Consider the following 20,912-nt stretch of genomic DNA (forward strand, 5'->3'; position numbering starts at 1 on the left):
TGGTCGAAGTCTAAAGTCCACCTGTGCCGACGACTAGCAAGAAGCAGCAGGTGTAATAAATACTCTTTGCTGTCATGGATACAGGACATGCTGTGTGTTGGATTTCAGCAGCTACTAAACAGACAGTAAGTAGGCCATGGAAATGTCCATTTACTAGAAGCTGTTTTTCACCTCTCCATAGGTGTTTTTAAACAAACAAAAGCAAACAAACAAGGGTGACAGTTGTTAGAAAATGCCACCATACTAAAAGCAGCAATTACCACCCTGGAATCCCCCAAATGATAGAGCGCCTCAAAGGCTTGGTAATCCCAAAAAGATTTCAAGACACCTCATGCTGTGTTTAAATACCCACCAGTGCCCATTTGCTAATGCTTAATGCGATTGTTTCAGGAGGACACACAGAGGTCACTCAACCACTAGCAGTTAGCATGGATGAATCTTCCAGCAGAAGAAAGCAGGACAAGAGATTCCCACGGATGCTTAGACCTCACTTTAAAAATTTGGTCCCCCGAATCGTGCTTTTTTCTTCTGGAATGTGCCAGAACGCAGTACCCTTTCTCTTGGCCACTCCTCGTGACACCTAGCGAATTCTCTCCACACAGGCTTCAACCAAAGTTGTGTGTGTGTGTGTGGGGGGGTGTTGAATTGCCCCTCCTACCTTTTCCCAGCTTTATGCGCTCAGAGATGGTAGGCACCCACCTGCTCGGGCCTTGCGGGGTGCTGTCATTCACCCTTTTTTTCAATTTTTTTAATTGATTTTCCAAATTTATAACAAATACAACACACAAAGAAAAAGACATTACATTACTAAAAAAGAAAAGAAAAAGACAAAAATATGAACCAATATTACTCTAGGACCCAATTTCATTATCATTGTTAACTGACTTCCTCAAATCCCCCCTATCTGAATTTCATTGAATCACCTTGTAACAGTTTTCCAATATCCTCTTTCTAATAAAATTAACTCCTTCAAATAACTATCTTCCTTTCTTTTCAACATTTCCTAATCCATAATGTTTTACAATACATTCATACTCTAACCCTAAGCCATTTTGATACTTTCAAGTGACCTGTTGTTTTATATTACAATGTTTGGCTAAATAGTCTTTAAATTTCTTCCAGTCTTCTTGATATTCCTCTTCTTACTGATCGCGGATTCTCCCAGTCAGGTCGGCCAGCTCCAAAAAGTCTAACATCTTCATCTGCCATTCTTCTACTGTTGGTAGTTCTTGAGATTTCCAATTTTTAGCTAGTAGTATTCTTGCCGCTGTAATGGCATACAAAAACAATCTAACATCTTTTTTAGGCAGTTCCAATCCTATTATTCCAAGTAGAAAGGCCTCTGGTTTTTTAATAAATGTATTTTTCAACATTTTTTTCAACTCATTATAAATCTTTCCCCATAAGTCTTTCACCTCGGGACACGTCCTGTCATTCACCCTCTGCTGTTTGCTGTGATGATGCACAAGCTGCTGTTGGTGCAGCTACACCGGAGGCCTCTACATCACTGTTGGCGTCTCTGCCTCCCATCCTAACCGGCTACTCCCTCCCCTCCCCTTCTGTGGGTGCCTCAGGAGCCGCTGCTTCCACCCTTCTTGCACCCAAGCAAAGCCCCCTTCCTGCCCTGCATCTGCCACCTTAGCACCTTCTACATTTACTTCAGCATTTCACCACCAGGTACGTTCAGCCACTGCCCTCATGAGGAGGCCCCTCGCAAGGTGGGTAGCCCCAGCAGCAGCCTCCCCCTGCCACCGCAGCCTCAGGCGAGGGCCGAAGCGGCTGTGGTGGTCCGCTGAGCATGTGCAAAGTGCTGCTTCCTTTTTCCCACTCAGCTGTCCATCCACAAGCCATTTCTGGGCAGTGAGTACCTAGAAAAAAAAGCACTGCCCAAAATGTTACTAGGATTAAATAGGTTTTTCTCCAGAGGGGGCGTTAGCCACGAAGGCAGGAGAGACGGTTAATGGTGGCAGAGCGAGAGACAACTAGGTCTGCCCCAGGTGGCCTCAGGTTGCTGTTTTTTAATTACAAACCAGTTGAGACGAATAGTGACTGTGCGAGGATAACATCTCCTGGGAATTTTGCCCTGTATTTATTAGGGAGCGGAGGGCTACCATTTGGATCTTCCTTACAAGCATCAATAATGCCATAGGACAATTGCTCTCAGCATCTGAACAAATGCAGTATGTGGAAACAAGGACCTTTGGCTAAATAAATAAATATGCTGCATAACCTGAAGTACGATACCCTTGAAAGAGGTGGAAATATGACCACTCTTGAGAATGTCCCTGGACCCCTACCACTTGATTGCAAATACTCCCTTTTGGGGGAAAGGGGATTGAGAAGGTTGTGGCACCCAACCCCACATGGAACGAAATACTCATGGATGAAACTGATCAGATTGACCCATTCCAATTAGGGTTCAGGCCTGGGATTTTTATGGGATTGAATTAGGCTTGATTGCCTTAAGGATGATTTTTATTGAGAGGACAGGGGGAATGAGACCCTGCCATTCTTTGTTGTTTTCTCAGCAGCTGTTGGGACCATCGGCCATGATATCCTTCTGAATAGGTTCTGCAAGATGGACACTGTTTTGCAGCGGTTCCACTTCTATCTCAGGGTTGAGTTCAGGGTGATTATTTATTGACTCTCTGACAACTATGCCGTTGGCAAGAAATTATAAAAATGGGAGATTATCAGAGGTGCTGATGGAAGTCCAAAAGATTGTATAAGAGGTGAAATTTTGTGAAATATATGACAACTTATATGTTTTAAAATGAATAAAAATTATATATAAAAAAAGAGAAAGGAAAGAAACTGAGGAAAAAAAGACAACTATGCCGTTGGGTGCCACAGGGCACCATCCTGTACCCAGTGCTATTTAACACTTGTGTAATGCTGCAGCTGATAGACTTGCACTGCCTGCCAGTTAGCTATCAGGCCAGGTTCAGGAAATGGAGACTTGGGACTCAGCTATATAGCTGCAAATATGTTTTAAGTGTGCTTTAAGTGCATTATACAAATGTGACACTAGTTGGCAATGATGAGCGTATGGCAAATTCAATATATTTCTCAAAACGCTTTTAAAAAGGCATTTCACAGTGTTACTTATATGTGTCTAGATTCCACCTTGGTCTATATTAAATGTTTTTTTTTTTAAATAATAAAATCTCAGCCCACAAAGACTTTAGCAAACTTTTATTTCTCTGCCCACAAACTCTTTTACATCCACTTAGTTTGGATCACACTCAGGATAAATGTACACAAGGCAAAGTCATGGAAGGCGAACAGTCAATGAAGGTTCGGCCCAGGAATTTGAGGTTACAAAGGAAAGTTCTACTGAACAAGTCCTTAAAAAGTTTTGAAGAAATAACCGTGCACCTCCCTTAGAATTAAAAATTTTCTACCTGAGTATCAAAGGGGAGGAAAAGCATAAAGAGGACAACAAACAGTGGAACAAAGAGGGCATGCGGGAAGGAGGAAACATCCATTTCGACAAGTGGCAGAAATTTAGCCTTCCTGATCAGCGCTGTGCAGTATACCTCAGTGGCCATTCTTGAGGTTCTGCTTTAGCATCAGGTTCTGAACATGGCTGTGTGTGCGTGTGCATGCACCTGCCTCTTCTACAGCCTTCCCCAACCTGGTGCCCTCCAGCTGCTTCAGATGGTGTGCCCAGCAGGGCTCTATGGAGTGATTTAAGAAGTGGGGTCCCCAGTGGGATCAACAGTATTCTTCCTCTTGCAAAATGATCAGAGGGCATTTCAAAATCCATTAAGATAAAGAAAACAAAAACAAAAAACAACAACTCCCACTGAGATTTTCAGCAGTAGCTGCTCTCAAAACCAAAAGCAGACATTGGTGGGCCTTTCCCAACCCTGGGCTTTAAGAAAAAGGCAGCAAGAACTAAGCTAGACTGTACGGAAGAAGGAGATTCACTTCTCTTTTGCATAGTTTATTCTGCAGGATACAGGAAGGAAAATGGGGAACAAGTGGGTATGCATAGCGCTGAACCTGCCCTGACCATGGGAGGCCTGCTGGAGATGATCCTCTCTGGTTTCTGAGATCCTCACAGACTCTGCTGATGTGTTTACAAGGTCACCTTATCAGCCATAGGAACCAGAAGGATGAAGAAACCTAGAGCTCAAGCAGACAAATATTTCAGGTTCAATGGTGGGTCCCAATGGGTGTAAATAATTCTCTGTATAACCCATACATGCCCTTATTACGGACTAAGGCTGTGATCCTAAACAGACATAGGCTGCAACCCTAACACAATTTACGTGGGCATGAAGCCTCACTGAATTCAACAGCATTTATTTCTGAGTAGGCCTGGCTTTATTTGCGAGTAGGCCCCAGTGAACTCAGTGGAGCTTGTTTCCATGTAACCCTGCATAGGATCACAATGCAGCACTTTATCTGAGCTACGTTAGGATTAGCCATTGAATATTTTTTTTTGGGGGGGGGGGGAGAAAGGAACTTCTCTTGCTCTGTACTGTGGGCCTGATCCACTGCACACATCATGCCCTCTTCAATGGTGCTTGCAACAGAGCAGACTGGGGCCAAGGGTTGCATTTTCAAATTCTCTCTCTCCGCCGCCCCCCCCAACCAAAGAATCAAAGTTAAATGCTCTCCCCCTTTGCAGAGTGCAGGTTACTCATATGCAAGGTGTAAAAAGCCCATGGTTCCGGAATGTAGATGACACCGGGGTATTTCTTCCTGAGGGTCTTGTCGTTCCAGAGCCAGCCGACCCACAGGGCGATCAATACCAGTGTGATGATGAAGGAGTAGAAAAGGAAGCGTCCGTTGCTGTCCATGAGCAAGCCTTTCCGCTTCTGGTGCATCACCAGAGCCATCAGAGCAAAGAAGGTGAAGATGAAGAGGATGAAGATCTGCCCTTCCGTGACAAGGTACCTGCAAGCAGGGGGGAAAGGGACGGGGGTCAGAGAGCTTTTTCATACAGCAGGGAAGAGAAAGCAGGGGAAGGTGACGACATTCAGCACTAGAAGAAGATGCCTCTCAGGTAAGAGGTCTCCCAGGTTGGCTTCCCAGCACACAGTTTATTTCTGATGTTTGTGCCCTGCCTTGCTGTACGAAATCTGAATCAAGGCAGGTTGCAAACAATTGTTGTGATAACTACTGAAATGATCTAGACCCGGGGTCTGCAACCCGTGGCTCCGGAGCCGCATGTGGCTCTTTTACACCTTTGCTGCGGCTCCGGGGCGGATACTAGCAAGGGGAGGAGGCGCATTGTGCGCCCCGACACTCCCCACTGTGGCGGGCGCTGTACTGGCTGTGACGTCGCATGGGGGCGGTGCATGCGTTAGTCACGCACCGTCCCGACGTCACCTTCCCGCCCGCCCGCTACATTGTAAGGGACATGTACGCTGGTCACTGTTTTGAAGGGGAGTGAAGAACACACGCACAAAAAAAGGTAACTTGTTAATTTAACGTTTATTTCTATGAGGAGGAGTAATTCTGAGGGGTCAAACAAAGAAATAATAAAAAAGTGACAAAAAAGTTATTTTTATAATGACGAGTTTTGCAGCTCCCAGTTTTTTTCCCTTCGGAAACGGGTCCAAGTGGCTCTTTTCGTCTTAAAGGTTGCAGACCCCTGATCTAGACCAGTGTTTCCCAAACTTTTTCGGGCCACTGTCCCCTTGGTTCCATAAAATCATCCCTAGTGGGCCCCCTACCCTATAAAAAGCACGATTCAGAATAGCAGTTTGCATGACCCTTCTAAGGAAGATAAGAACACAATGAAATTCAAAACGGTAATTAATTGCACAATTATTATTTTTTAAAAAGCAAATAAAGCTATCTAGCTTAATTAATTCAACAAAACTGGCTGCCCATCCCCTGATGAACTTGATTCAGGGATACCGGCTTTTCACGGTCTGATAGTCATTTACACCTCCAGTGCCCCCTGTCTTTTAGTATTCCCTCCCGCAAAGGGCTGTACCATGCTCTTTGGGAACCACTGATCTAGGACCACTGATCTAGTACACCACGGTTAAAAGCAGCACCAGCAAAACCTTGAAGAAAAGCAATATTCCAGAAAAACAATTAAAAACAGATGCGTGTTACTTAAGAGTAACAAATTCTACTCTTCCAAGTTACAACTAGGGATCTTGGTTAAGATTCAGGATATTTGCAGTAGCCTTTGAACAGTAGCCCCCTCCCCCCCCGATGATGCATCCGTGGCCTCATGTAGCTGTGTAGCATCTAATTGTGATTTCCCCCTCCTCCTCCTCTCCCAAGCCACACCTGGCTCACTTACCAGTAATAGAGGCTGCTGGGCCCAATGAGGAGTAAAGCAGCCACAGGTATCCTCTGCTGCTCTTCTTTAATGGGGATGAAGCAGCCGGAAAAATAGATGCACAGGATAAGGAAGAAAGGGATGTACCTGCGAGAGGGAACACAATTGCAACGGAGCCATCAGCAGACACTGTCAACAGGCACCTCCCCAGATTTAATGCAGAAAAGAGGGGTTCTTTGCTTTAGCTGTAACAGCATGAACACTGGGTGAAGTCTCTGAACAAGAGCATTGTGGTAGTAAAGGTCTGTGCTCTGTCCCTTTCCCCAGAGATCTGACCAGGTCCTCTGCAGATGGTTTCAAGCTGCTCCTTACAGCCCTGAGAGCCAGAAAGTTCGTTCGTTCGTTCGTTCATTCATTCATTCATTCATTCATTCATTCATTCATTCATTCATTCATAAAGCAGGCAGGCAGGCAGGCAGGCAGGCAGGCAGGCAGGCAGGCAGGCAGGCAGGCAAGCAAGCAATCCTTGCCCAGTGTTGTGCCCTTCTTCTGGTTCAGGACAGTGGCTCATCTAGTCCAGCATTCTCTTCTTACAGTGGCCAGTGGGAAACCTACATGCAAGACCTAAGAAAAAGAGTCCTCTTGCCTCCTGTGGTTTCCAGCAAGTGGCATTCAGAAGCATTGCTGCCTCCAAATGTGGAGGTGGAACACAGCCATTGTGGCCAGTAGCCAATGATAGCCCTCTCCTCTGTGAATTTGTCCTCCGGATGTCTTGGACTACAACTCCCGTCATCCCCAGTTGGTGGGGGAGGCTGTTCTAACTAACCACTAACTTTAACCCTAGCTCTTAATCAAGTAAAAGCAGGGGCTGGCTTAGATGCTCGGTTTGTTATCTAATCGCAGCTGGCAACCACCCATGGCCATACGAACGAACGAAAGAAAGCATAATTGATTTGGGAGATAACACAGAGCTTCTGGGGAGGTCAGCGAGAGAAGTCTGGGTGGAACTGGATGCGAGGAATGGCTTAAGGAGAAAAGCGCAAGGGGGCCTCTCATGCAAGCTGCCGTCTTCCAGGACTTATGCAGAAGTTAAGAGGCATCAAGGACATTTCACTGCTCCTTCCGCAGCCCAGAGCAGTGGCTAGCATCACAGGTCAATAACCAGAACCAAAGACATCAAGTCTCTCTGAGCCAAATTCTGCCGCATATTAGCCAGGGATAAATGTCACCAATTTTACCAGGGAACACACTCAACAGAAGAAAAGGTTATCCGTTCAAGCTGCCTATCGCTGTTAAATCCAGAATGCTCATTTCATTTTGGGTCCTTACTGCTGCTCCCCCCTCCACTTCCCAGTGGAAGATCATTTATGTATGTGCTTTCTAAAGTCACGCCTTCCTCCTGTCAGGACTGTTTGAGAATAAAATGCGGACACAACCAGAAACGGACTTATTATGCTACTGTTAATAGAGGGTGAGAAAATCCTCTCCCCCCCCCCCCAAAAAAAAAAAAAATTGTGGGAGAGAGAGATCTGTAAAATGCACCTCCACAAGGGATCAAGTCAAAAGAGATGCACAGAGTTTAATTAAAAACGTGTTGTGGAGGCGAGGGAACCAGGCCAAGATTTTAGTTGTCATAAATGATTTTTGGAAACCAATTGCAAAAGAGATACAAGGTTCAAGGTGTTGCTATTAGTATATAAAGCCCTTAACAACCTGGGACCACCTGCAAGATCACCTTACCCCTTAAATGCTCACTCAGCTGTTTCGATTGGTGGAACTGGCCCCGTTACAAGTGCCACATCATATCAGTTCCACATTTGTAAGCACTTGATCTTTTAGTATGGCAGCACCTGCACTTTGGAACTCCCTGCCACTTGACACCAGACAGATGCCTTTGCTGTACTTCCTTTGACGCCTGCTAAAAACATTTTTGTTTAGACAAGCCTACCAAGAGATGTAAATGTTGGTGATTGATTTGATCTGTTTTTAGTTTATTACGGATTTTATCCCTTGAATGTTTTAAAGAGTTGTTTTTACTGATGATATTATTGTTTTATTTTCTTTGTAAGTTTTTTTAAAAGTTGTTTTTTTAACAATTAAATGGTGTATAGATTTTATGAAATAAAATAGGAATTATTATTGAGTGGCATTTTCTCCTCCAAGAAAAGTGTGTGTGTGGGGGGGGGGGAAGCGAGGAACACCAACACAATGCCCCAACCTGATGCGTGGGAAATGCCCTGCAGTTTACTTACCACATTGAATGGCCCAGATATTCATCATAATAATACAGCAGTTCAAATGAATCAATCTGGAAAGGAAGGAAATGAGAGTTAAGCCAATGCAAGTTTCCTAGGCAGCAGCAGAAACAAAACAGACAGGAAGCACCAAAACCTCCCGTTACCAGTGTCTCCGGTTTGAGGTTTTTGATGATGGGGTTCTCCCGGACGGACAAGTGGAGCTGGTAGCCGCTGAAGATCAGCCGGTGGTTGACGGAGTCCCCCACCAGGTGGATGCTGGCTCCCATGACAAAGGTGATGATGCAGATGTACACCATGGACCGTGGGAGAGTCTTGGGGGACCTTTCAATGAGCTGCAATGGGAAACTCCTCTCAAGAACATGGAGACAATCAGACCCTGCCCTACACCTACACACACACACACACCCCCCTCTTCCTCAGGCAAGAGCTGGAAACATCCTATAGACAGTTCTTGGGTTCCAATGACTTTTTCAATTTCATTTGTTTTTAATTTCATTTGTTTCCTAAAGGAAAGGACTATTTTTAAAAATAAAAATTAAAGAGCAGAACTGCAGCCTCCACTGACCTGCAACTAATCCAACCACCCTTTCCACGTCAAATCAATTGATTGTTATGCATTAGCCTGAAGGATCAGAAGCGGCCAATTCCATTGCCTCCACTGCACTATTTGAGAGTGTTCCTGTGCCCCACAAGCAGTGGTTGATTCCACCCCCACCCCAATCTGCAAAGCTCTTGAAATGCAATTTCATATCAAATTTTAAAGGCAACGCCGGCCATTAAGTCATATAAGGCAGAATGAAACAACGAGACTGGTCCCAAATTAACTTATGTTACGAGTTGAACCCAGGGGAAAAGAGTAATTCTAGTTCCTATGGTTCAGAAACCTAAACATTCACACTGACCTAACTACTGCAGAAAACATCATCGCTAGTTCCAAAGACCCAAATGTGTTTACACACACCCCTATATAAACTTAGCTTGTAATGTGCATCTGTTCAGCTCACAAGCAATTGTCACTCACCTGCTTGCATTTCAACAAGACCTTTTGTATGTAGTTATTGTGACACAATTTTTATCTGAATGTTTTATCTCTGAGAACAAACACTCAAAAGGGGGTTGCTCCGACAGCTTATTTTGCTGAATCATTTGGGCTGCATCGCATAGCTGTTGTAGGGATTACAGCAAGATCACATATGTGATCACTAAAAAAAAGCTAGAAAAATGCTAAGTATTATTAATTACTTAGCCCCCGTTTTCTGCCAGAGAAAAGCTGCTTTACTTATAGCAAACATTTGCAGTTATTCCTAATATTTCACGGACCAGCTTTCCCAAACCAGGTGCCTTCCAGATGCTCTGAACTCCCCAAACCCAGAAGATCCAGCCACCATGGCCAATGGTTAGGGATTATGGTAGTCAGAGCCCAACAACATCAAAAGCTTGGGGAAGTTTGTCATTGGTGAATGCTACCATGGCTGAGTTTACTTTGCTGGGCTCTGAGATGCCAACTCCAAGTAACATGCTTCTTGGAGAGCTCTTGTCATTTGTTAAACTGATGATGTGAAATGCAAGCAGCACTACCCGATGACACCCATCACAATCATGAAGCTCTACCATGTTAACAGTGACAGTTGAGGAGGAGTGGAGTTTGGATTTGATATCCCGCTTTATCACTACCCGAAGGAGCCTCAAAGCGGCTAACAATCTCCTTTCCCTTCCTCCCCCACAACAAACACTCTGTGAGGTGAGTGGGGCTGAGAGACTTCAGAGAAGTGTGACTAGCCCAAGGTCACCCAGCAGCTGCATGTGGAGGAGCAGAGATGCGAACCTGGTTCACCAGATTACGAGTCCACCGCTCTTAACCACTACACCACACTGGCTCAGTTGACTGTATCAGTGTGTGTTCCGAGAAGCACTGTGCCAAAATCTGGCCTCCGATTTAGTAAAAGTTTTCTTCCTTAGCCACAAGAGTCTTCCAAAGTTCTACCTCATTAACACGGCAATTTAGAATTTCAACAGGTGTGGGGATCTGAGCTTACTATGCCATTGAGAGGTGGCATTTGTGTTTATCTCTCCAGGAAATGTTTCTGCAGCCTCCCGATCTGAAAAAGCTACACAGGAGGAGTTACTTTATGATGTTTTCCCCTGAACTTTTAACCAGAGAGCGGTCACCTAAGAAAGCTGCGAAGTAGACCACTGGCATGATGATTTGCACAATGAAAGAACAGACTCTCATGAACAATCTCAAGAGTAAGGTGAGCCCAACAGAAACCCTGCATGCCACCCATGAGAATTTCATTGAAATTTTCTCTCCTCTGGTGCAATTTCTTTTCTCATTAACTGGTGGCACGAAGAAGTGAACATGATATTTTTTTTGGCACAGAACTACTTCTGAGCACCATGGTTTCAGAGAATTCACTTTCCACTCTGATCATTATTCCCGCTATTCAGCCTTCCAAAACACACAAACAGATCTCAGCAGAAATGAGAGAAGAACACTGCTCAAAAATTTACCTTCAGAAGGATAAAGGGTGTTATGACATTGTAAGCCATGTGAAAATAATCGCCAGCACTTGGCTTGTTCAGGGGAAACCATTCCAACGGAAGCACGATCTGAAAGAATGGAAAACGGAAGAAGGGATGAGTTTCATCACTGGCAGGCCACAATGAGCAGTGGACTTCTTTTTTAGTTTTATATTGTTATATGGTCTTTTTGTCAAGGCTGGCCACAAAAGCCATTTCCTTCCTGCTTTTGTGCAGCAAAACCCAAGCGCAACAGAGATTGCAGTAAATGAAAAAGAGACCACTATATTCATTCATTCATTGCATGTACATCCTGCTTCCCCCCCACCCAGGAGATCAAGGTGGTATACTTGGTTCTCTTCCCATTTTACCCCCACAACCACCCAATGAGGTAGGTGAGGCTGAGAGGCAGTGACTGGCCCAAGGTCACCCAGTGAGCTTCATGGCCAAGTGGGAATTTGAACCCTGGTCTCCCAGGTCTAAGTCTGAGACTCTAACCACGATCAATAAAACCCCAGTTCCTAACCCCATGTTGCCCCAAAAATGAAGGGCAGGGGTAGTGGGGGAGGATTTCCAGGCACAAGGAAGGATGAACACCCCCACCCCTTACAATTGCCCCCTGCATTCCTGCCTGCTAACAGAGCTTTTTCAGAAGTTTGTGCCCATGTAATGAAGGGTGGGGGGCGGGGAGTGCTTTGTGCTTGGGCTACTGTGAGAACAAGATGCTGGACTAGATGGGCCACTGGCCTGATCCAACAGGCCTCTTCTTCTATTCATATTGGGAACAGGTAGAGACACTGCACGGAAGGCACCTTGAGAGGCTTCTCTCTCCCAAGGGATATCAGATCTGCTGCTTAACAGGAGCACACACAGCTTACCTTCATGTATAGTCTACTTGTAAATAAAGCATGTATTTTGAAATCTCTAGCGTTCTCTCTTCCAAAGAAAAGGCTGCCTGGGTAATGCTGTCCCAGGAATTTATGGATGGAAGAAGAGCCCTGCAGCTGGATCAAGCGTGTGGCCCATCTCATCCAGCTGTTCTCACAGATGCCTCAAAGGGAAGCTCCAAAGCAGGTCCCTGGCTGCCACAACACTCTCCCAACTTGTGATTCCCAGAAGCTGGCATTCAGAGGCATGCTGCCTTTGAAACTGAGCACAGCTATCATGGCTACTAGCCATGGGTAACCTTACCCTCCCTGAATTTGCCTAATTTCCTTTTAAAGCCAGCCAAGTTGGGGTCCATCAATGCATCACATAAAATTCCAGAGTTTAACTAAGGCACTGTGTACTTTCTGTTGTCTGTCCTAAATCTTTTAACATGTGAGGAACTGAGGAACTCACAATTCCTGGTTCTGGGAAATTCCAAATGCTGCGACCAAAATTTGTTGTCACCCCCTGCCCCCACCCCCCGGTCACATAGAGTGACCAACCTCTTTCTGCCTGGAACCCACATTTTTAACAGCCACTGGATGGCAATGAAAATGCAGCGGCACTCACCATGGCAATGGGGCGCCCAAAATCCAGCACCCAGTTCTGCAGAGTGAAATAAAACCACAAGTCGAAATGAAACCGGGGGTTCCTGCAGGGGTCTTCCTCTTGAGCCACTCCATGCCTGCCAAGGAGAACAGTTATTCAATAGTAAAGAAAGAGCTTTAAAAAGTGTTTGGAAGCTTCAGCCAGCCCAGAATGCTGACTCAGACCAGTGACAGGAAACAGGTTATTCCACTGCGAAAAGAACTTTCTGGGCATAAGTATTTGTTAGAACCTATAAAGCCCTATATGACTTGGGCCCAGGCTACCTGAAATCTCGTACCTCCCTACATGAATCTGCCTGGGTGCTAAGATAGGCACCTTCTCTCAGTCCCATCACCATCAGAGACAAGGTTGGTGGTCACATGAGAGGGTGCCTTTTCTGTGGATGCCCCCATATTGCAGAATTCCCTCCCAAGAGAGGTCAGACTGGCTCCTTCTTTGTTATCCTTCTGCCAGCCTTTGTCATCTTTCCACCTTCCTGTTCAGACTGACTTTGGAAACTGAGCAGCAGGCGACGCTGATCACTGGGCAAATTGTACTTGAATTGCTGGTTCTAAAACATGTTTTGATATATTTTAATGGTTTTTTTTAAGGTAGGTTTTTTAAAAATAATTTTGCATTTTACAATGTTTTTAAATGTTGGAAGCTGCCTTGGATCCCAGCTTGGGAGAAAGGTCGGTTATAAATACATTAAATAGTAATAATATTACGCGCAACTTGCAAACACTTTAAAGATAGAGGATGTTATGTACGGAGTTGAATAGGATCCAAATGCAGCAGTCTGATTGGTCTTAGAACAATAGGATTCAGAATGCAGCAGTCTGATTGGTCCTAGAACAATGCAGCAGTCTGATTGGTCCGCAGGAGCCACCCAATCCAGCTCCAGGTGGAAGCAAACAAAAGGAAGTTTTCACAACCACGCAGGGTTAACCTGTGGTATTCAATGCAACAGAGCAACCTTCCCCAAGTTGGCACCCTCCAGATGTTTTGGACTACAACCCCCATCATCCCACTGGCCTTGATGGACCTGATGGAAGCTAGATTCAGAAACCTCTGGAGGGAGGCATGTTGGTGAAAGATGCAGTAGGGCTATGTCAAAATACTGGGGTGGTGGGTGGGGAAAAGTTTATACCTTGGCCAACCAAAAGTGGAATTGGTCACTTGCTGGACCACCTTTGGTTAACTCAAGTTCTCCCAATTTCTGCCAGTTAACCCCAATGTCCAGGTTTACTGGGTAAAACCAGCTCTTCTCTGACAAAGAATTCAGAGCATTTAGTGGGCTCTCGTCAACAAATGCCTTTGGCTACACTGAGAATGTCAGAAGGGCCTTGCAACAGGGGCCCCATCCAGCATCCTGTTCAGGGGCCAAAAAGATCCCTGTGGGAGGTTTGCCAGCAGGATCTGAGCACAAGAGCACTTTCCCCTCCTGCAGTTTGCAGCAACTGGTATTCAGAAGCCTCACAACCTCTGATGGTGGAGGATCAGGGTCAGCAGCCACTGAGAGACATCCTCTGAAATATACTTGGAGTCGAGTGTGGATTTCATGCTCTTTATTCAGCTCATAGTAGTGAGGACATGGAAGTTCCCCAAAAATATCTGCTTTATATACATTATTTACACAATGGGTCGCACGTGATTGGCTAATTCCTGGATTCTCCTGTAGGCCAATCAGGTTGCGGATTCACTTCCACCTGGAGCTGGATTGGGTGGCTTCTGCGGACCAATCAGACTGCTGCATTGTTCTAGGACCAATCAGACTGCTGCATTTGGATCCTATTCAACTCAGTACATAACATCCTCTATCTTTAAAGTGCCACAAAACTCATGTCTCTTGAGATGGCTGTCCCTCCCCATCAGAGGTCTCTTGTCTCTAACTCAAGAAGCTCATCATATAAGAGCCCTGATGGATCAGGCCAGTGGCCCATTTAGTCCAGCATCCTATTCTCACAGTGCCTGTTGGAAGCCCACAAGCAGGACCCCAGCATAAAAGCCCTCTTCGCTCCCGTGGTTCCCAACAACTTATTTTATTTAGAAGCACTGCTGCCTCCTACTGTGGAAAGTCAGCTTTAATGCATGTTTTATGGGGAGACAAAAGAGAGGGGCTTTCTGGCTTAGATGCAACCTTTCCCAAACTGCTGCCCTCCAGATGTTTTGGACTACAATAAAGCTATGCTGGCTGGGTCTGATGGAAGCCCAAAAATGTTGGTGGGGGCCACTTAAACTAGGTTGGGGAAGGCTGCTTTGAAGTAGCCCCTTTGCCCATAAAAGCCTTCTTGTCATTTATTTAGACACTGATGCGATCAGATAAGAGTGTAATTAAGCAGTACACAAATTGTCTAGAATGAAGAATTAAATTAAAATATAACAAGTGAGAGAGTGACACTTAACAGTTTCATTAACTAAGTATTTGGGATGGTTATGGAATTCTAGAGCTGGATCTAGTTTAAATTTGAATTCCACAGAGAAGGTCCCAGATACTACCCTCAGAGGACTGAAGTCTTCTACAGAACTTCAGCTGGTTTTTAAAAACGTGATATGATGCAGTTTCTTCCATCAGACTGGAAATAAAGAATTTTTCAGGGTGCTGGTGTTGGTGGAAGGCTTTCAAAAATGCATACCACTTTATTAGTCAATTCAAGGAATTTATGTACCAGCTTTCATTCCGAATAGGAATTACCAAGGCGGTTCATAAACAAATTAAATAACCACAAATTTTCATAATAAAACAAAGTTAAAATATACATCAGCACCAAGACAAAAATGTTTCCGTTTGGAAACTCTGCTACAGCTTGGCAAGTGGGTTGCGGAAATTTATTCTAGGAAAAGCATGAGATTCTGTCTCAGAACACGGATTAAATCCATCCAGCATTAAAAAAAATAAATCGGCGCGGAAAGTCGTTGATCCTCGGGGCTTATAAGAGAGGCCTTTCATTAATTCCTGCTACTAACATGCCTTGCACGATATATTCCGCCGCGAGGGGACTAGACCTGCCTGCTCAGGAAAATCCTTTTTTTCAAAGTACTGTAAGGATTTCACCACGGATAAGAACCAGCCTTGCAAAATGTGGGGTGGGCGGGGGAAATCCGCCCGCACCTAAAACGATTCCATGCAAAGAAGTCGGCGTTGCCAAACGCCGTCTAAACCACAAGCAATGATAGGATTTTGTGCAAATGTGGGGAGGGTCCCTGATCAAAGGCCCTGATTCTGGCCGCACTTTGCAGCAAGTGGCCTCCTGCCTGCGAGGCTCCACTCTCTCTGTCCTGCCTGCCCCTGCGCGTGCCCCTTCCCCAGGCGCCCTCCTCAATCTCTGCCCGGCGCAACAGAGAAGCGCTGCAGCGCCTTCGGGGCAGAGACCTACGTCTCCCCACGCTTGCAAAGCCATAGGGCTGCGTTGCAGCCCAAGCAGCCTCCTGAGCGGCTGGACCAACGGGCAGACCCCAGGGGCGGAGGGGCTTGCAGGGTGCTGGGTTGGGAGCATCTCCCCTCTTCCGAGGGGCGACTCACCTGCCCGACGACGAGACCCCCGCGGCCGCCTGCCGCCTCCGCACGCCCGACATGGGGAGGGCGCTGGGGCTGCCTGGCCTAGCGCGTCTCCTGCGGGCGCCCCCGAGCTCGGGAGCCTTCCTCTCCGCCGCGGCTCTCCATGCTCGCCCGGGAAAGGAGGAGGAGGGCGGGGAGGGGGCGAGGCGGGGCCAAGCGGCCGGGGCAGGGCCGGGCCCGCCTCTTCCGAGGCTCAGCAGCACCCGGCCGCCGCCATCACCAGCAGCAGTGGCTGCGCGCCTTTACGCACAGGAGAGGCGCGGGAACGCCAGGAGGCGGAAAGGAACTCTGGACATGCTCTAGGTCTGCTCGTTGCCCGCCAGGGGTGGCCGGACTCCAACTCCCACCATCCCTCAGCATTAGCTGTGCGAGGAGGCTGTTGGGAGTTGGAGTCCTTGGCAACCGCTGGATAGACCGGTGACAAGCACGTCAGACGTTTAAAAGCACTCTTATGCCACTTTAAGATTCGCTTTAAAAAGCGGGCTTTATCACAGCACAAGCTGTCCCTTTGGATCCTAGCATTTTTGTCATCCTGTTATTATTTTGTTATTCAGAAACTCCCCAGCCACTTTCCCACAAGGATCTCATTACTCACCTGAGGGTTTCTGCACTGCTTACTATTGCAAGGTATTGGAAGACTCTAAACGCAGACCTGTTTGAGATCGGGATCTCACAACTCCAGGATTTAAGGGACAAACGGACGGTCAACGTCCAAAAGAGTCGAACAGACAAGAAAATCCCTACTTTTCAATCTGCCTGGAACAGTTTTACTGCATAAATTGATACGAGCATGGTTATTGGCCTCCAAGGACACATGGCAACTTGCGGAATGATACCTTTCTTTAAAAACTGAAATGATTAAAAAAGTTAAATGTAATTAAATTGACATTTGGTGCTTCTGTGTAGGGTGGGATGGATTGCTGAATATTGATTGTTGCTTCTTGAATAAATAAGTGAAAACGATAAAAAAAATGTGGGATAAAAAGAAGCGCTGCAAAACAAACAAGATGAATTTTAACAGGGAGAAATGTAAAGTATTGCACTTGGGCAAAAAAAATGAGAGGCACAAATACAAGATGGGTGACACCTGGCTTGAGAGCAGTACATGTGAAAAGGATCTAGGAGTCTTGGTTGACCACAAACTTGACATGAGCCAACAGTGTGATGCGGCAGCTAAAAAAGCCAATGCAATTCTGGGCTGCATCAATAGGAGTATAGCATCTAGATCAAGGGAAGTAATAGTGCCACTGTATTCTGCTCTGGTCAGACCTCACCTGGAGTACTGTGTCCAGTTCTGGGCACCACAGTTCAAGAAGGACACTGACAAACTGGAACGTGTCCAGAGGAGGGCAACCAAAATGGTCAAAGGCCTGGAAACGATGCCTTATGAGGAACGGCTAAGGGAGCTGGGCATGTTTAGCCTGGAGAAGAGGAGGTTAAGGGGTGATATGATAGCCATGTTCAAATATGTAAAAGGATGTCACATAGAGGAGGGAGAAAGGTTGTTTTCTGCTGCTCCAGAGAAGTGGACATGGAGCAATGGTTCCAAACTACAAGAAGATTCCACCTAAACATTAGGAAGAACTTCCTGACAGTAAGAGCTGTTCGACAGTGGAATTTGCTGCCAAGGAGTGTGGCGGAGTCTCCTTCTTTGGAGGTCTTTAAGCAGAGGCTTGACAACCATATGTCAGGAGTGCTCTGATGGTGTTTCCTGCTTGGCAGGGGGTTGGACTCGATGGCCCTTGTGGTCTCTTCCAACTCTATGATTCTATGATTCATAGCTTTCCCTAAACAATCCTAGAAACTGTGGTTTGTAGTTCAGTAGTACTTGGAGGGCACCTGTTTGGCAAAGGTGGCTTTAGGAGTTAAGAGGATAAATCTGGGAGAGATTGCCTTGTTCCAATTGTCCTGTCCCAACCACCGGGGCTTGGAACCACCATTGCCAGATGCCCAGAGCAGAAGCCTTGTAAATACTTTGATGATTACACAGTGCTGATGTGCTTTTTTGTGCATGAAAGCCTTGGCAGACTTCAATCAATTAATTCATTTATAGGAGGGAGCAGTCAATTCTGCTACAATATATTAAAATGCAAACTTGGAAATATTTTAATATATTTGTCCTGCTTACGGGATTTCTGGATGCATCTGGGCAACCACTGCTGGCAACGGGAGCTCCAAGTAGATGGAGGACTTTCAGTCCGATCCAGGATGGCTCATGCTTTCTTGGATTCAATTTAAATTAAGGCTGCCATACGTCTGGAATTTCCAGGACATAGCTGGGATTCAGCCGTCGGAAACAATATCTGGGTGGAAATTGCTGAAATGTCCAGACCTATGGCAACCCATGTTGGTAGATTTGGGCGAACTTCTTTAAAAATAGCTCCAAAACTTTCTTTTTTAAATTAGATTTTTGGCTCAACAGCTTTGGCCAAACAAACGAACAAACTAACTAACTAACTCGACAAATCTGCCAAAAAAAAAAGGGCTCAACATTAGTGTCTGGATTTTCACTTTCTGATATTTGGCAACCCTATTAAATGGCACCCTGCTCCATTTCAGCAGTGAAGCATTTGCTGCTATGGAGAGCAGGTGTGAGAAAAGGTCTGATTACTGTATATTTCTGTGCACCTATTAATGGCATGTGAGAACTGCTGGGAAAATAAGGTTGGCAACACCTTAGCCCAGGCCCACCAAGACTCTTCCAACTTCCCTCTACAAAAAGTGTGGAGAACTAAAGGCAGGGTGGGGTGAATGTGGGTTTTGGGGCCACCCCCTCGCTAACTGTTCCACCCATTCCTTTTTTCTGGCTGGTGTCCTTTAAAATGCATTTTGCTTCTCTGAATGGAGGATGGAGAGAGATGTGGGTGCCGGGGGGGGGGAGGGGGAGTAGAAGCTTCTGACTTTTACTTAGCTGGCATGTAGCCACAGTTGCATCTGTTGCTCCAGTTGCTAACCTGCCCATCATGAAATCATAATCCCAAGGCAGGTTGCAACAATCAAACAAAATGCTGCCTCACTTTGCCTAATGGTAGGGTCATCCCTCACAACACAATAAGGCCTTCCAGGGGGTTGGACTAGATGACTCTCATGGCCCCCTCCAACTGTACGATTCTATTACTTAAAGGGATTTCATTCTAATTGGAGCAGTCAGTCCTATGACCAAAAGCAAGATTTCTGGCAGAGAGAAGCTGTATTCGCAGTACGTAGATCAGAAGCGTGGAAATCTTTTGAGTCTGTGCCCTGCATCTGTGACACAAGGTCTCTGCATGCCGGGCTGAACCTTTGAGTGATGGATTTGATGCCTCTTGGGATAATCACCACCAGATTATCCACCCTGGGAGATTAGGGGAAGATAAGGGAGCGGAAGGCTATGCACACATTGCAGCGAGGTCATTCTCTTTTTTTTAAAATTTAGATCCAAGATGGTTTGCGGGGAAACACATCCAAGAGCAGTATTTCATAAGAAGCAACAGGATAGATGCAGGATAGTATAGCTCATTAACACAGATATGGGGTGTGGTTAATGCCATGTGAACACCACTTCCCAAAGCAACACTGGGCATGGAGAACATAAGAGCCTGATGGATCAAGCCAATGGCCAATCTAGTCCAGCATCTTATTCTCACAGTGGCAAACCAGATGGCTGTGGGAAACCTGCAAGCAGAACTTGATCACAACAACACTCTCCCCACCTGCAGGTTCCTGCATCTGGTTTTCAAAAGCATTACTCTCTCTGAAGGGTGAGGCAAAGCGTAGCCATCGTGGTTGTTAGCCACTGATGAACTTATCCTCTCTGAATTTGTCCAAACATTTTTTAAAGCCATCCAAGTTCGTGGCCATGACTGCCTCCTGCAGGAGCGAGTTACATAGTTTGCACTGTGTGTACTAAACAGGATTGTGTACACAGCCAGAGGAGAATATACACAAATGCTGTGTGTTTCAGGAGGGCGACTTGTGCTCACCATGCCTTCCTCCTGCTGCCACCTCTTTGATGCGCACCCCATCCAAAGAACCACATGGCGCAACCAGGCCATTCTTCCCATGCATAATGCATGGCATTGCTCTTGCGCAGTTTCCACAGCTGACAGTGGCTCCTGTTGCATGACTTCCAATTAACTATTAATTTTGTTGTTACTGAAACCACGGCAAAACAATTGCACCAAACAGGCCCTGGGTCCAATTAGCAAGATCGCATTACTGACCGTGTCAGCTGGCTCCAGCAAATGACTAGTTCGTGACAATAGGTGGGTCCCCCTGAAAGCCTCGGGAAACAAAGACCGGCGCCTGCAACAAGAAAGCCAGAGGGAGGGCCGTTTCTCAGTGGCAAAGCATTGGCTTTGCATGCAGAAGGTCCTGGGTTCAGTCCCTGGTATTGCTAGATGGGGCTGGAGAGTCCCTTGGCCAAAACCTGGGAGTCATTGCCAGTGAGTCTTGACAGTCCTGAGCTAGATGGATTCATTGTTTGACTCTGTATAAGGCAGCTTCCTATGTTCCTAGGAGAGGAGGAAGAGGAGCAATCCCACTAGCCAGTGTCTGCAGAAGGAACACCACTGCCTGTTCAAGGGGATATCAAACCTGTCCCCACTACATCTGGCAGGTGCAAAGAGGTGCAGGTGTTTGTTCATACTGTGGTGGTCTCATAAAGCCAGCAAGGACCATTCCAGCATTCACCTGCCAGTTTCCCTTATTCTGACTTCCAAATCTTTTCTGGCACCTTCAAACCTTTAAGACAAATGTCTTTTAGACTTCTGACTGCAGTAGCATATGGTTTAAAATGAGAGACACATTTCCCTTTTTTACTCAAAAT

The 20,912-nt window shown here is 46.0% G+C and overlaps 1 protein-coding gene across 1 annotated transcript; it reads right to left on the bottom strand.

Moving 5' to 3' along the window:
* Positions 1-3,180: 3,180 nt before the first annotated feature.
* Positions 3,181-16,427, bottom strand: CLN6 (CLN6 transmembrane ER protein). The gene is made up of 7 exons (XM_083713275.1): positions 16,070-16,427; positions 12,529-12,643; positions 11,023-11,121; positions 8,655-8,843; positions 8,506-8,561; positions 6,275-6,400; positions 3,181-4,908 (listed from the first exon to the last, which is right to left on the bottom strand). The coding sequence occupies exons 1-7, from the start codon at positions 16,120-16,122 to the stop codon at positions 4,617-4,619; spliced, it is 930 nt and encodes a 309-aa protein (XP_083569401.1). The 5' UTR covers positions 16,123-16,427; the 3' UTR covers positions 3,181-4,616.
* Between the last annotated feature and the right edge of the window lie 4,485 nt (positions 16,428-20,912).

The sequence above is a fragment of the Podarcis gaigeae genome (genome assembly GCF_964106915.1).
Source record: "Podarcis gaigeae genome assembly, chromosome: 14".
Lineage (NCBI taxonomy): Eukaryota > Metazoa > Chordata > Lepidosauria > Squamata > Lacertidae > Podarcis > Podarcis gaigeae.